The sequence below is a fragment of the Coturnix japonica genome, chromosome 26 (assembly GCF_054131305.1).
Source record: "Coturnix japonica strain WE chromosome 26, WE-NBRP24, whole genome shotgun sequence".
NCBI lineage: Eukaryota > Metazoa > Chordata > Aves > Galliformes > Phasianidae > Coturnix > Coturnix japonica.
This window is the reverse complement of record NC_140688.1, coordinates 3,436,310-3,452,500: the sequence shown is the minus strand read 5'-3', so window position 1 is coordinate 3,452,500 and position 16,191 is coordinate 3,436,310. Positions and strand designations below refer to the sequence as shown.

The window sequence follows — 16,191 nt, the reverse complement described above, 5'->3', positions numbered from 1 at the left end:
TTATGGGGTTATAGGGGTATGGGGTTATTGGGGTTTGGGGTTGTGGGGTTATGGGGGTTATAAGGGGTTATGGGCTATAGGGGTTATGGAGTTGGCCCCCACATATTGTACTGTGTGTGTCGGGGCAGTTGTGGTGGTGATGATGTTAATTAAGGCCGTAATTACTAATTACTATTACTAATAACGCACTCTGTGTCATCCCCAGGCTGTGCTGAGCGCAATGTGGGACAGAAGGCAGCAGCTGGGCACCAACTGTGCACCATCATTAGTGCACTATCACTTGTGCACCATCATTTGTACACCATCAGCTTTGCACCACCGCTCGTGCACCATCATCTTTACACCATCACTTTACACCTTCAGTTGTGCACCATCACTTGTGCACCATCAGCTTTACACCCCCACTTTACACCCCCACTCTGCACCAGGAGCAGAGCTCAGCAGCCGTTCCCTGTTGTGTTGTTGTGTTATTGTGTAGTTGTGTTGTTCCAGCCCTGCTCACACTCGTGTGTTTATTGCACCATTATGGGCTTTTTTCCCCCAATAAAGCCCCACTCACAGCTGCAGCTTCATCCTGGCTCGTCCCCCTCCATCTTCCTCCTCCTCCTCCTGCTGTTGTTCACCCCCCGGCTCCGCTCACGACGCAGCTGCAGCAGCGACTCCAGGGCACGATGGGCGCTCATCACACGGCGGCTGTAGGATAATGGGACCCCATAGGGGATAATGAGACCCCATAGAGACCAATGAGACCCCATAGGGAACAATGAGACCCCACAGAGACCAATGAGACCCCATAGGGGGCAATGAGAGTCCCCATAAGGGACAGTGAGACCCCATAGGGGATAGTGAGACCCCTATAGGGCACGATGGGCGCTCATCACACGGCGGCTGCAGGGACAATGAGACCCCATAGGGGACAGTGAGACCCCATAGAGACCAATGAGACCCCATAGGGGATAATGATAGCCCATAGGGGATAGTGAGATCCCACAGGGGACAGTGAGACCACACAGGGGACAGTGAGACCCCATAAGTGCCAATGGGATCCTAACCCTAACCCCCCCCCCAGCACTCACTTGAGGTTGGACAGCTCGAGGATCAGCCCCCCCAGCACCGCAGACGCATCCTCACGTGGTGCCACCTCATTCCTGGGGGTCAAAGGGGGTGAAAATAGCACCAATCCGGGGCTTTTTAAGCCCAAAATGAGCTCTGGGTTCTGGTGGGGGGAGGGGGGTCCAACCTGGGGGTGCAGCTGGGTGAGGCCGGGTCCCCATCGGCGTCCACAGGGCACAGAGGGGCTGCAGGCTGGGAGGGGGTGGGGGGCTGGGGGGGAAATGGGGTGAAATGGGGGCAACTGGGGCAACAGGGGATGAACTGGGGGGAACTGGGATGAACTGGGGTGAATGAGGGTGAATGGGGGGGGATTGGGGGATATGAGAGTGACTTGGGGGGGGACTGGGGTGATGTGGGGTGAATTGGGGTGAATGGGGGAGAATTGGGGGGGTCTGAGAGTGACGGGGGGGAACTGGGATGAACTGGGGTGAATGGGGACAAATTGGGGGGGATTGGGGGAACTGAGGGTGACTTGGGGGGGGACTGGGGTGAACTGGGGTGAATTGGGGGGGATCGGGGGGATCTAAGAGTGACTTGGGGGGGAATTGGTGTGACTTGGGATGATTTGGGGGTGAATGGGGGGGAACTGGGGTGAACTGGGGCACCAAGGGCTGAACTGGGGGGAACTGGGATGAAATGGGGTGAACTGGGGGGATCTGAGGGTGACTTGGGGGGGAACTGAGATGATTTGGGGTGAATGGGGGCAAATTGAGGGGGACTGGGGGATATGAGAGTGACCTGAGGGGGGAATGGGATGAATTTGGGTGATTTGGGGGTGAATGGCGGAGAACTGGGGTTAACTGGGGTAAGTTGGAGTGATTTGGGGTGAACCGGGGTAAATTGGGGCAATCTAGAGTGGAATGGGGGGTAAACTGGGGTGAACTGGAGCTCTATGGGGTGAAGTGGGACAATGTGGGGTGCAGTGGGGTGCTATGGGGCTGTTCCCTATGGGTTCTCATAGTACTCTGGCATTACCTGCAGCAGCTCGGTGTCCCCCCCTGGCACCCCACTGTGCTCCGGTGCTGAGATGTGGGGCAGCCCCACAGTGCCAGCCCCATAGCGCTCCTCATGCTCTGCCCCACAAGTGGGCTCCACTTTGGCTGCCCACTCCCCCTCCAATGGCTCTTTGGTGGCCTCAATGCATTCTGTGCCCCCATCGGTGTCACTATGGGGCTGTGGGGTGCTATGGGGCTGTAGGTCCCCCATATCAGGGCTGTTCTGGTCCTCCTGCTGCTCGCAGCCATCCATCCCATCCTGGAACAAACCCCCCCATAACCTGTGTGCTCCCTGCCCCATAGCCATGGGGAGCTGTGGGGTGATGCTGGGGGGGCAGAGGCCCTGTCCTACCTGTGCCAATGGGGCCGCTGTGGGGCTGAGCTCCTCCATCACGCTGAGCTGTGGGGTGGCTGCTGGGCCTCCGTTATCAGAGCGGCTGGGAACCAAACAGACCCCAAACCCCATCAGCTGGGGGGCACCAGGACCCATTGCTGGCCCCAGGCCCCATTCCTACCCCCAAGCCCCATTTCTGCCCCCATTTCCACCTCCAGCCCCCCCTCTGCCCCCACCCTCCCATTTCCCCCCATTACCTCTCTGTTCCATCTCCATGCACTGAGTCCATCCCTCCGCCATTGTCCAGAGCGTCGCCTCCAATCATGGCCCCCATACTGATGTCCTCCATATTGGTGTCCCCCCCATTTATGTCTCCCCCATTGCTGTCCCCCATATTGCTGTCTCCCCCCTTGGTGTCCCACATATTAGTGTCCCCTCCACTTACATACCCCTCATTGCTGCCCCCTCTATTGGTGTCCCCCCCATTTCTGTCCCTCTCCTTGATGTCCCCTCCATTGATGTCCCCCTCATTGGTGTCCCCCATATTGCTGCCCCCTCCATTGGTTTCCTCTTCCTCGGTGCCCCCCATATTAGTATCCCCCCCCTTGGTGTCCCCTCTATTGATGTCCTCCCCCTTGGTATCCACTCCATTAGTGTCTGCCATATTGGTGTCCACCATACTGGTGTCCCCTCCCTTGCTGTCCCTCCCCTTGGTGTCCCTGTCCCCTCCATTTTTGTCCCCTCCATTGGTGTCCACCATATTGGTGTCCGCCATATTGGTGTTTGCCATATTGGTGTCCCCCCCCTTGGTGTCCCCTCTATTGTTGTCCTCCCCATTGGTGCCCCATCCAATCATGTCCCCCCCCTTGCTGTCCGCCATATTGGTGTCCCCTCTATTAGTGTACCCTCCACTGATGTCCCCCCCCTTGCTGTCCCCCATATTAGTGTCCCCCCCATTAGTGTCCTCCATATTGCTGTCCACCATATTGCTGCCCACCATATTGCTGTCCCCCATATTGGTGTCCCCTCTATTAGTGTCCCCTCCATTTGTGCCCCCTCCATTGATGTCCCCCCCCTTGCTGTCCACCATATTGTTGTCCCCACTATAGTCGTCCCCCCCCTTGTTGTCTCCCCTCAGTCCTGCCCTGACTTTGACATTGGGGCCATCATGGGGGTCAACACCTGCAAGAGGAACAGCAGCTGCTTGGACGCCATTTTGTGGCCATTTTGAGGCCCTTTGGAAACCATTTTGTGAGCATTTGGTGGCCATTTTGAGGCCATTTTGCGGCTGCTTGGAGGCCATTTGGTGGCCATTTTGAGACCGCTTGGAGGCACATTGGAGAACATTTTGAGACCATTTTAAGCCCATTTTTTGGCCATTTTGAGGCCATTTTAAGTCATTACCTGTCACCTGGCTGCTCCTCCTTTTGCCCATGGCGCCGCTCACCTGAGGGGAACACACGCCCATTGAGCATTATTTCCTCACTATTTCCCCTCAAATCCCCCCTGACCGCCCGGTCTCTCTCACTCCACGTCCCAGAATAACACCGTTATCCCGCTATAACGAGGCCCAATGGCGCCCATCCCGCCCCAAGGCCCTTCCCGGCCCCGCCGCCATTTTGCTTCACTTCAGCTCCCGCCCGACGCCTTCCCGCCTTTTTCACACCGCGCGCTCTGCGCCTGCGCCGCGCGGGGGACGCTGGGAGTTGCAGTCCCCGGGGAGACGTAACGCGGCGCAGCGCGGGGGACACTGGGAGTTGCAGTTCGCGGCGCGCCGTAAAGCGCAGCGGGGTGCGGCGCTTTTGCGACAGCGTCGCCGTAAAGTGCGGAGGTGTTGGCAGCCCCGTAGGAGGAAGCGGTGAGTGGGGACGGACCGGGACCGGGGGGGTCCGATGGGGGGGGGATCGAACCGCGGGGTCCAATAGGGGGGGGATAGACCGGGGGGGTCCAATGGGGGGGATCTAATGGGGTGGGGGTCCGATGGGGGGGGTTCAGTGGGGGAGGGGGGGGTACAACGGGGGGATCCAATGGAGGGCGGGGGATTCAATGGGGGGGGGATACAATGGGGGGGATCTAATGTGGGGGGGGGGGTCCGATGGGGGGTGTACAACCGGGGGGGTCTGTGCTCTGTCACAGGCATACAAGCCTGTTGGAAGGAGTGCATTGAGGCTGCAGCGCCCAGATGATAAACCTGAGTTTGCTGTCACCAGCAACCAAGCTTACGGTTAATTTCTGAAACAAGATTAGTGATAGTATTTCCACGCAGCTGGCACAGAAGCTTCTTGGATTACAGTGCTGACAACACACATTCACCAGAGCCAGCAATGACAAAAAAATTCCCCACTCCCACCAGACCTTGAAGGACAGAGACCAATTTAGGTTTCTTCACTCTCACGAAGGGGAGTAAGTAAGAAGTTTCACTCAGTAATTCAACCTTACAGAGGCTACTTAGTAATTCTGTGAATTTAAGGAATTATAAAATGATGGATAAAAATCAGAAGTATTTTGTACTTAAATATATGTATACATTATACAGTTATTCTAATGCGACATCAAATGATTACCATTTTGCCCACAGATGTGAGAACTGTTAAGAGAAAATATACTTGCTTTTAACCACTGTAGATCACCCATGGCACATACCTAAGGACAACATAACAGCTGAAAGCAGTAACTGGGAGAAACACTATACAAAGTATACAGATTGGGCTGCACGTGCGTCAAGTGATTTATTAACACAACGAGGTTGGGGGGGAAGAAGAATTAAGTTTGATACCTGTTGTCTTCATTTCTCCTCTTCAATAACAGCTTTGGCTTCTGCCTCTTTTATCTGTCCAGACATACAAAGTGATAAGTAACTGTTGTAAAAGCAGGTAAAACTATTATCCTACAGAGCCATAATTTATAGAACAGTTCTCAGAAAAGCGAGCAAAACCTTCACTAAGTGAGCTGTGAGCTTACTCAGATTCTAAAACATTCTGTGAAAAACCTCTATCAATTCATGTTTGAAAAACACGGAACATAAGAGACGCTACCATGTTATAAAACTAAACTTCTGACTAACTGGAAAATTCAACTGACAAATATAAAACCTGGGGAAAATATAAATATATATATTCATTAATACCAGGGAAAAATTCCTTAATAAAGTCACTCTAAGCTTTCAGTAACTCAGTCCTCAATTCAGCACACTGTACACTGATGGGTAAATCCTTATATATGTATGTAATTTACACTCACACACTTCATTCCAAGTAGTTAAATATGCCCTGACTGCTAGAGCAAAAGGAAATCTCCACTTTTGTACCAAATGACATATTGGATAATGCATACTCATATTGTTCTACTGCTCTTGTTGTAATGGAAACTGTCAATGCAATTACATTTGCTTCACCATCAGAAAGTTTTATGAAAAATAAAACCTGGAACTGCAACTGATCACTCTACAGAACTGTTACATAGCATTCAAGACAGCAAATTAAATGCCAGAAACTTAAAGGAAAAAGAATGGCACAGAAAATATTAAAACATAAACATACAATGCATCTGAATCACAGTTCCTGCATTATTTTCATCCTACAATAACTAAAGAATGCAACGCCTAACATACATAAAGAACAATGGGATGGACTGGGTCCTGAATCACAGAATGGCCTGGGTTGAAAAGGACCACAATAACCATGGAGTTTCAACCCCACTGCTGTATGCAGGGTCGCCAACCACCAGACCAGGCTGCCCAGAGCCACATCCAGCCTGGCCTTGAATGCCTCCAGGAATGGAACAAACACAACCTCTCTGGGCAACCTGTTCCAGCACATCAGCACCCTCTGTGTAAAAAACTTCCTTCTAATATCTATCCTAACCCCCCCCTTCTTGTGCTGGTGGCCCCAGGCCTGGATGCAGTACTCCAGATGGGGCCTCACAAGAGCCAAGTAGAGGGCATCTCGCTCTCCTTGCTGGCCACCCCTTTTTAAATGCAGCCCAGTACACAGTTGGCCTTCTGTGCTGCAAGCACACACTGCTGGCTCATGTCCAGCTTCTCGTTCACCAGGACCCCCAAGTCCCTCTCCACAGGTCATCTCTCAAAGAGATCTTCCCCCAGTTTGTACAAATATCTGGGATCGCCCCAACCCGAGTGCAGCACCCTGTACTTGGCCTTATTGAACCTCATTAGGTTTCCATGGGCCCACTTCTCCAGCCTGTCCAGGTCCCTCTGGATGGCTTCCCTTCCTTCCAATGTATCGACAGCACCACTCAGTTTGGTGACATCTGCAAACTTGCTGAGGGTGCACTCGATGCCACTGTCTGTCATTGATGAAGATGTTGAAGAGCACCTGTCTCAAGACCAACCCCTAAGGGACACCACTTGCGACCAGCCTCCACCCAGACACAGAACCGTTGATCATAACCTTTTGGCTGCATCCAGCCAACCGATTCCTAATCCACTGAACAGCCTATGTACCTGCAGAAGCCCTTCTTGTTATCTTTCACTCCCCTTGCCAAGTTCAGCTCCATCTGTGCCTTGACTTTCCTAATCCTGTCTCTTCACACATGGACAACAGCTCTGTATTCCTCCCAGGCTATACAACACTGCTTCCACTTTCTGAACATTTCCCTCTTTTCCCTCAAGTTTAAGCTGCAGGTCCTTGCACATCCATGATAGCTGCCTGCCTTCCCTGCTTGACTTCTGCAGGGGGATGGAGAGCCGCTGTGCTTTCAGAAGGGTGTCCTTAAAGAGCTGCCAGCTCTGTTCTATACCCCTGCCCTTAAAGTCGGTTTCCCAGGGGAAGCTGCTAAGAGATGTTTAACTTGGATTCATCAGGTAAAGCAGGTGATTGACAGGACACAAAATCCTGAAGACAGTGAAAGTGCCAAATAGTATTTTTCATTACACAAAAAGGCATATAGATGCAGCAAAGCCATCAAACATTAAGACACCAGCTCTATCTCTGAAATTCCCTCAGTCAGGCATCACTACAGTGACAGCAGTACCAGTGTGCTGGGTCAGTGTATGCGTATCTGCTGCTTGTACATGTTTCTTGGACCTCCAACTCTGCAGCCACTTAACACTACCTTAGTAAAATTAGATCTCAGAGTAATAGAATGCCCTAAGATGTAATGATACAATTGACAACTTGAAGTTAAAAACCATCTTGATCTCAATAATCAGTCTATATATGTACATATATATATTTATGTATCACATTTGGCACAGTAAAAATGGTAATTAACTAAGTAAGGTATGCACAGATGGAATTTGTTCCTACAAACTTAAGAGCTGTTGAAGACTAAGCAGAAGGCACACCAGCTCGTGCTTAAGAACACCGCAGCTCAAAGAGCGTGCTCTGTGCAAGCAGTTACATTTGTGGATTTTCAGATTATTATTTTTTTTTTAAATTGTTAAACCATATATGAAATATCACTAACAATTTCATTTCACCTAGATAATGTCAGAGTGTCTCATCAGAAAAACACACAAAGGTCTTTTTAGTCATGAATACCTGAAATAGGAAAGTTTGGTTTGCAAAAACTGCAGCCCTATCCCTGCTGGTATTTCACTGCCATCTAATGGCAGAACATCAGTTCCAAAAGAGAAATCGGCCAGTGAACACAGAATGTAGCTTCTTTTGTACGCTGCTGTTGTCGTATTTGTGTAAGATTCCTGCACACGTTTGTGCGGAACTTCCTATGCTCACAGGAACCTGTAGTCATTTGCTTGATGCATTAGATTATTTTCCCAGTTGAATTCAATGGTACAGATAAAAAATAGGAAATATTATCTGCTGAAGTGAAACTGCAGCTGATGCTGCACCCCACTGAAATGTGCTCCTTTGTTGATGCAGACTTCTATGAATTCACCCCCCTTCAATGCACTCCATGCCCAATAAACTCACTTCCACACTTCACTAGAATGATTTGTTACTGCTGGTTTTTCTAGAAGTATATTCCAAGAGTCTTGGTGTTCAAGCTGATTGCAAAGGTGTAGAATTTGATTTACAGAGTACGTCTTAGAACTTGCCTGACAATCCTGAAATTCTGAGCAGAAACAGACAGATGTAGCTTTTACAGAATGAGGTTTTGGGTTGAATATTTAAATTATATATATCAGTATATTACATATACTACTAAGTTGATAAAAGTTAACCAGCTCATGCACCACTTCCTCATGTTTCCATAAAAGGCCTAGAAAAACAATGTGGATATTCTGTCTCTTTAGGTGAGATTATGCAGCAGTTTCTTTACTTCAAACAAAATTATTGGAGAGCATCCATGTTTACAATGGGCTGAAAAGCACATGCAGTTGCTGAAAGCTCTCTGTAATTGTGGCAGTCACCTAATACTGTGTGACAGGAACACACAAGATAACACTTTGCTAACCTTCAAAGTAAAAGTAAGGCCTAAATGAAGTGCTTCTATAGCTCTCACTAGCAGTAATGATTTTATTATCATTGATTAGCACTTCTTGGCTGAAGAGGAAATCTCCAGTTCCAATGTACATTAAAAATAAAGAGGTAATAGAGCATTACCTTAAAACAGTGTTTCATCAAGTGAGTTGACACTATCTACAAGTAGTGCAATTCTCAGCAATAAGCCAGATTCAATAGTCCAAAAATTAAATGTGCAATTAAACTGTACGCTGAGTTACACTGCATTTCTTGCTATTACTGTCTTGAAAAAATAACGATCTGCCTGTTTTTTCCAACTTTTCTCAAGGCAATGAAGATAACATAACTAAAATGGATACACCACCTCAGACGCCTTCCGTTTCATTTCCTTGCATAACGCATCACACTCCAGTGAAACTTGGCCTTCTTGTATCTTGCTGCACTGTACTTCCTGTTAAGTATAAATTGAATTGTTTGTAATTCATTTCCCTATATAAAAATTTAATTATAACGTTCATTTTGTTGGGAAAATTGTAAAACAATTTTATTCGGTATATTTACAGAATGAAGCTAATAAATAAATATTATTTGAAACTGTAACTGTATTCAAGCATCCTTTTCTATTTTCCTTCTTTCTGATAAGCTAAACTGAATCAAGAATAAATCAAGTGGTTCAGTTTAATTTTTCTTGTCTTTTTTTTTTCACTTATTTATTTAAGACAAAGCAATATAACCTTGTGAACTGTTACAAAAGATACCATGCAAAGTAGCTAATAAGTAACTCTTCTGAAACTTCGTATCAATTCTCTAAACTGGCTGAAACTACAGGGCAAGGTCTGGTCATGGGAAGATCTCCCCTACTTCCTTCTCCTTCCTCCCCCTTACATTGAAGGCCAAAACAAACAAACAAACAAACAAACAACAACAACAACAGAAAAAAAAAAAACCAAAAAAAACCACCAACAAAACCAAAACAGAATACCAGCACAGAGAGAAAGTTATAATCTTATAATCTATACTACTAGCCTATGAAGAATTTTGTCAGGAAAGCACAGTAACATAGCCAGAAGCTATTCTGGTTTTCATGCTTTCTGACAATATGCAGAACAATTTTCATAGCATACAGCAAAATCCAAAAACTAACTTCTTCAGAGCAATTCCAGCACGCTAAGATAAACCACCTGCCTAGATGGTAAAGAATATGGTCCACTACAAGTTGTGGGTTACAAATTCAAGTGGTTTATACGACCTTGCATGTTTACATGCATAGCCTCATGATGCAACATTTAACTTCAACACCAGAAAAGGAAGAAAAAATCCTCCTGTTTTGCACTCAAATTATGAGCTCCTACATTTGATATTAATTGTGATGGTTCAGATGAGGCATATTTACAGAGCAGCTTGGAATACGTGTCCTGTCAACTCCCAACCTCACCAGTTGTATACACAGACAGAAGACTGGTAGAGGAGAATTCAACTGCAAATATTAGGTACTCAATTCTGTTTCTCCTTATCTTCAAGATCACAGGCTGCAGGCACAAAAGACTAAATATACAGGTACACTATCCTATCCAAGCTAAGAAAGAAGTACACTATCTGCTGTAAGTATGCAGCTCCAAGCAAATATGCATAAGGACCTTCTGGAATCAAAGATATCCTAATTACAATCTCAGACAAGGGCAGATGCATAAAGCAAACGTTAAAAGACATAATCTTTCACACTACAGAAACGAGTCATATTTCTGCAGTCAGATTAGCTGCAACTAATACACAGTCCAATTATCAGTGGCTTATTGGTTCTACCATCATTTACCCTCTACACTGTAGCTCTCTGTACAAAAGAGAGCATGGATTTGGGGCTTGACCTGGAAACAGTGAGATGATATTTAAGGTGGGGATAGTGTTTTCTTCTCTTTCTGAAGGGAAACACCATTTCACTAGGAATCAGAAGGATCACTTTGTGGCTATTTAAATAAGTGGGCTGTCATCATATAAGAATTAATTTTTATTAATTATATAATTAACTCATAACAACCTTTCCACCTTATTAAAATCAAATTTACAAGATTGAGGGGGGGAAAAAAAGTAACCGTCATCATATTTAAGGACCATAAAACTTTCAGAATAGCAGATCTGGAATGTTCCATTTCAGGCCACTGTAAAAGTGAAAAGTGAGCATCCTAAACATTAATTTCATTGCTTCTTGCTACCACATTTCAGTTGGACATCCACATAATCACTGAAGACATCCCAGCACTCTGGGACAATAAAATCTGAACTGGTCTGAAATAGCTATACAGCGTCAGAACTCAGCAGAAGATGATGACACATTTCAGTTTTCCAAAAACAGTATGAAAATTAGGGACAGCAACAACTAGATGTAACAGAGCTATCATGGAAATACCCATCTTCCTTATTCAATTAAGTCTGGCGTAAGAAACAAGACCTCAAAGATCATCAAGTCCAACTGTAAACCTATATCTTAAGGAACAAGAAGCAGAAGTATACACGCAACCAATGATATTATTGATTTTACTGAACACAGTAAAGATAAACTGAAATTAGTAAGAGCACTTAGTCACAACAAAATAATTTATCCTCAGCAGAAGTCAACATTTCAACTTACAAATAAAGAAAAGCTAGTTATTTATAAGCAGAGACTGCTCAATTTGAAGCACGTACTCTGGGCATTACCATCCTTTCATGCGCCCTGCAAGATCTGAGAATTCTGAAGACATTTCTTGGAGAAGCTAAGAACTCTGGGGAAACTGCATCTGTGTGGAAAGCTCAGAAGTTAACCGGGTCTTGAAAATAATTTAAGCATGCTTTGTTCAAGCCAGATAGTGAATTTTTCATTAAGTTAACACTTGTCAAGAGGTCACAGCAGCCTCTGGTTTTCCCCTCATCATACTTGATAGCTATAAGCTTTGTCCTTTATCTCTGCTGAAAGCTAAGGATGCTGATGCCTCTGTTTGCTTTAAGGGCCTCAGACAACCATCAATTAGGAATTCAAAACATCTGTGACTGTTCCAATTTATGTAATTATAAACTTCTCAGTTCCTAATGAGGAAAATGTGCTTTGACTTCTTAAATCACTCCAGATCATCTGATTATTTTCCTAATGGAACTACAAAAATTGAAGTGTGCTTGAAGAGAAAGGTATTGCAAATCTGGGAGCTAACATTTTCTACAATGAATTTTATGTTCCTTAGTGAATATTTTGATTGTTCCACCCAGACTTTCAGCTGCTGTTGCTGCTCTGCTCAAGTAACTGATTCTATTCCAGTCTTGACCAGAGACAATCCATGTACACAAGCCTAGGAACATACAAAGAAAATGTGTCACTCTCAGAACTGCAACTTCAAAACTTACCTTTTTCAGTCGCTTACAAGGACACTTGAGTTTAACCTTCTGGCTGCAGTTCAGAGGACAATCACCTGAATGGCAAATCTCTTCACACCGGTGACCACAAGGCAACTACAAGCAAAACAAGAAATACCCCACCAATGAATAACTGAAATTGCATGCAGTCTATGAACTAGTTTTATTTCAGACACAGCAGCTAAACAGAAAACTCATTCAGCTCATCAGGTTTGTCTTCCTACCTGCAAAACTGGAAAGAAAAAGGTCAACTTATTTCACTAGTTACTCAGAGTTTTTTGGTTCACATAGAATTATTTATCTTTTACTGGGAACGCCTGATCAAAAAACAATTTTTTCTTTCAAATGTTACAGGAACAGTCATCTCCACAATGATTCATATATCGACTGCCCTAACTACCTGTATGATGGAGGAATAGAAGTAGATGAAGTAAGAAGGAACTGAAAACTGAAATGAAGTGTGATGTGACCCAGCCTGACCCACAAATTGCTAACAAGAGGGTAGAATTAGAAGCAAAAATACCACAAAACTAGGTTTTATGTGCAAGAACCTTGCAAACTATGCAGGAGTCAAATACAGGCCACCAATATTCTTACACCTGAATTAATTTCACTAAATCCTAAATTTCTGCATTTGGTAAATTATCCTGTTTTTGACATCTGACAAATAGCATTTCCTTTTTTTAAACTATCAGTGAAAATTTTAACACTTATAATGAAACTATTATTATTCCTTACTGTATATTATTATTCATTACTGGGATAATTTAAATATGCTGCTGCCTTTTAGGGATGTAACAGTGTTTCCAGAACAACATTAGAGATTAAAAAAATAATTCACAAGAATAAAAACAAGTTTTCTTCCACAGCGTGTTGGGAGCTCAACTGACCTTGCTCAGGTCCCAAACAAAATCTTCATAACGATGATTTTTCATTTTCAATTACATAAATCAATACTGTCCAATACTGTTTATAAACAAAGGCAATAACTCATGTAAGATACCCAACTGATTCATTTATAAAGGTAGGTTTAAACAATATCACTCCCTGTACAGAAAGAGTTGGGGGAAAACACACTGACAAATGACCACAGAGTCTCTTCCAGGATCCCACCTTAAGAGGCAAGAGCTTTTCCATTCATTTACATTTATTTTATCCAGCCATTAGTTCTTATCCACAGACTGAAAAACTTCTCTACTGTCCTTTCATAACAGGCTCTTTATTCCCATAATATTCCCTTCATTGAATTCCAAGCAGCTTCAATCAATGTTTCTTGAATATAGTAGCCAGAACTGCAAGTAATATTCCAGCTGGAAGAACATTGTACAATGCCTTAATTGCAGCTTATTCTCCACAGAATATCTTTCCCTATACATCTTCCACTCTCATGTTCACTTCTCTCCAGTTATTCATGCTGCAACGATAAGGATTTCTACTGTCTCCCAGGAGGGTTGTTATTGGCCTTGACATGCCCAGTCTCACTGGTTTTTCTGTATCTGTACCATGTCCCAAACGCATGTGTTCTGCTGCACATGCGTTTCCTCAGTTGTCACCTACTGACAACACACCACAAATTCTCATAAGAAAATCCCAATGAGTTTTTCGTGCCAAGGTCATTACTGCAAACAGTGCAAGACTAGCCCTCAATTTGAGCCCTTGGAAAATCCCCTTATTGCCAACATTTCTCGTTCCAATCACTCCTGCAGGAATTTTTGTTGTTGCTTATGGCTTTTGAGGTGGTTGCCCTAAATAAAAAAAAGAACCACAAGCAGTTGTTTCCTTCAGTAAACACCAACTCTCGCAACGATCATCTCTTTTACATGAATTAGCTGTTTACTGTCTGGCACAGCCTCAAGAGCACAAGTGAAGTATGACATATGGGACTACATCTCTTCTCTTTGTCTGGAGGAAAAAAGGAATTGGTCGTTCTATCAAAGAAGGAATTCAGTTTTGTCTGGCACAACTGATCACCTGCAAATCTACTTGAACTCTGCCTCATTGTTAAAAGATGGGTTAGATGCTCATGATTAAGCCTTGCACATGCTGAAGTCAGGCATGCTTCCATTAATAATGTCAAAGCCTGAACAGTTACATACCACCAGAGCACAGCACAGGAATATACTTAATGCAATACCAAAAATCGTATTTGCTTATTGAGTTCATACACAGCTCACATTCAGTGGGATGCAGGACAAGAATGAAGCTGACAGTTTCAGCTGCTTCTCAACCCCTCCAGTGCAAATACAACATAAACTCATGGGAAGCAGTTCTATGAGTGGCAAAACAACAGCCCCAAGAGCTAAGAGAACAGAAGCAATCCAACCAGTTCTGCCAGATAAGTGCTGTAGTGGGAAGGGAGGTGGTTTTGTGCAGCGACTCGGCACGGACTCAGATGTGAACGATCCAAATCGTTTATTACAAGTTCTCACATCCCTTATATACCTTCACAAGTTGTTATTTTCTAACTTTCCCATCCGCCCTTACAACTTTCCCAAACATCTTACATGTCAACAAAGCATTCTACAAAACACTTTTCAACTGTCCACGCAGGCACATAACCAATCAGAGCTGTGAGACTCTTCTTCTCCTTGCAGAGGTGTCCTTGGTTCTCATGCTGTTTATCTTGCTCCACAGCTGCTGCTCTGAACAGCTTTTCTTGTATTCCCACAGGAGGGGGCGTGGGCAAAGCTGTGGGTGAGTCAGTGATGTATGGGTGCATCTGTTGTGGGGTGGTGCTGAATGGGGTGGAAGCTGTGCTGACCTCACCCCCCCACAGCTGTGCATTTGTCACCTACAAGAAGATGGAATCAGCTGACCAGGCTCTGGGGATCCCTGGGTGAGCTGGGGGGCACTGGGGGGGCACAGGGACGGTGTGGGGGTGCCAGCAGTGCTGAGTCCCTGCCCCCATCCTGTGCCCCAACAGCCGTAAAGAACAGTGCCAAGGGCTCACACCGCTACAAGCGGGCGCAGGTGGTGTACAATGAGGACCTCTTCGGGGAGCAATAAAGGTTTAGTGCACACAGCAGTGGTGTGGCAGGGTGACAATGGGACAGCGGGAGAACGGGGATGGGGGAACTGTGGGACACGGGGAGCTGCAATGGGGGAGGCTGAGTGGTGACCAGCTGCACACACACCTGTAACTGAACTGCCAGCCTCACCTGGCTGTGGTGCTGAGCATGCTGGGCTGCCTGGCCCTGCTCTCAGCAGCACTGTGTCCTCCCTCCCAGCCCCCACAATTCCACTGATACAGTTATGTCTGTTAGAGAGATTCACACTGCATGGAATGTGCCACGGCCAATAGCAACTGAAGGCTTCAGAACCAAATAAGTGTGAGGAGGCAGTGCTGGAGCTCATCTCTTCCATGGAGCTCATAACAGCAGCACAGCAGTAACCCTGGTGGCAGCAGCACCAGGATGTTGCTGGAGCAGCACTCCTGGCTCCCCTCCTGCTCCCTCCAAGAGCTGCAGGCAGACGTACAGCACTGCTGTCCTGTGCCAGGTTTATTTAAAAACACAGCTGAGAGCCGCCAGCATAAACAGAGGAGCCTGACTACGTTCATACAATATCTTAAATAGAAGGCAAATACAAAAGGAAAAGATAAAATATTTACAGTAACAGTGGCAGACACGACATGGGCACAGTCCCACCCAGAGTCAGCAGAAAACCACTCAATACCCTGCTGAAGCACAGAGTCACCACGGCGTCCTCCAGCAGGGCCAGGGCTGCACTGTGCCCACAGCAGGGCTGGGATGGCTGCACTCTGAACTGAGACAAGCGAAGCGCACACGTGTTGGCTTCCAGAAATCATCAGCACAGCATCAAGCTCTGCCAGCAAACAGCACTGGAAATCCAGCAAAAGGGAAAGGAGGGAATAACGCAGCAGTGGCATGCAGCTCCCACTTCTCACACTGCTGCTGCATCACTGCTGATAACTGGAAAGCAGGGAGCACCCCCCGCCTTGGTGGCACATTTGGTCCAAAAC

General features: G+C 46.0%; 1 protein-coding gene and 2 long non-coding RNA genes across 5 annotated transcripts; 1 reads left to right on the top strand and 2 right to left on the bottom strand.

Annotated features, from left to right (window-relative positions):
* Positions 1-486: 486 nt before the first annotated feature.
* On the bottom strand, positions 487-2,837 carry LOC146756652 (uncharacterized). 3 transcript variants are annotated; one of them, XR_014937253.1, is made up of 4 exons: positions 2,700-2,837; positions 2,461-2,545; positions 1,077-1,148; positions 487-693 (listed from the first exon to the last, which is right to left on the bottom strand). XR_014937253.1 is itself a non-coding variant. In XM_085524089.1 (4 exons), the coding sequence occupies exons 1-4, from the start codon at positions 2,789-2,791 to the stop codon at positions 1,192-1,194; spliced, it is 588 nt and encodes a 195-aa protein (XP_085380215.1). In that variant the 5' UTR covers positions 2,792-2,833; the 3' UTR covers positions 1,155-1,191. The 3 variants fall into 3 exon arrangements, 1 of the variants encoding a protein (XP_085380215.1); XM_085524089.1 differs by lacking the exons at positions 487-693; positions 1,077-1,148 and adding exons at positions 1,155-1,323; positions 2,089-2,367 and having other exon boundaries at positions 2,700-2,833; XR_014937254.1 differs by lacking the exons at positions 487-693; positions 1,077-1,148 and adding an exon at positions 1,173-1,323.
* Positions 2,838-4,177: 1,340 nt separating this feature from the next.
* LOC146756651 (uncharacterized) lies at positions 4,178-5,993 on the top strand. Its single transcript, XR_014937281.1, has 2 exons — positions 4,178-4,300; positions 4,709-5,993. It is a non-coding gene; the product is annotated as an uncharacterized LOC146756651 (long non-coding RNA).
* LOC146756650 (uncharacterized) lies at positions 5,153-13,755 on the bottom strand. Its single transcript, XR_014937321.1, has 2 exons — positions 12,201-13,755; positions 5,153-5,272 (listed from the first exon to the last, which is right to left on the bottom strand). It is a non-coding gene; the product is annotated as an uncharacterized LOC146756650 (long non-coding RNA).
* Between the last annotated feature and the right edge of the window lie 2,436 nt (positions 13,756-16,191).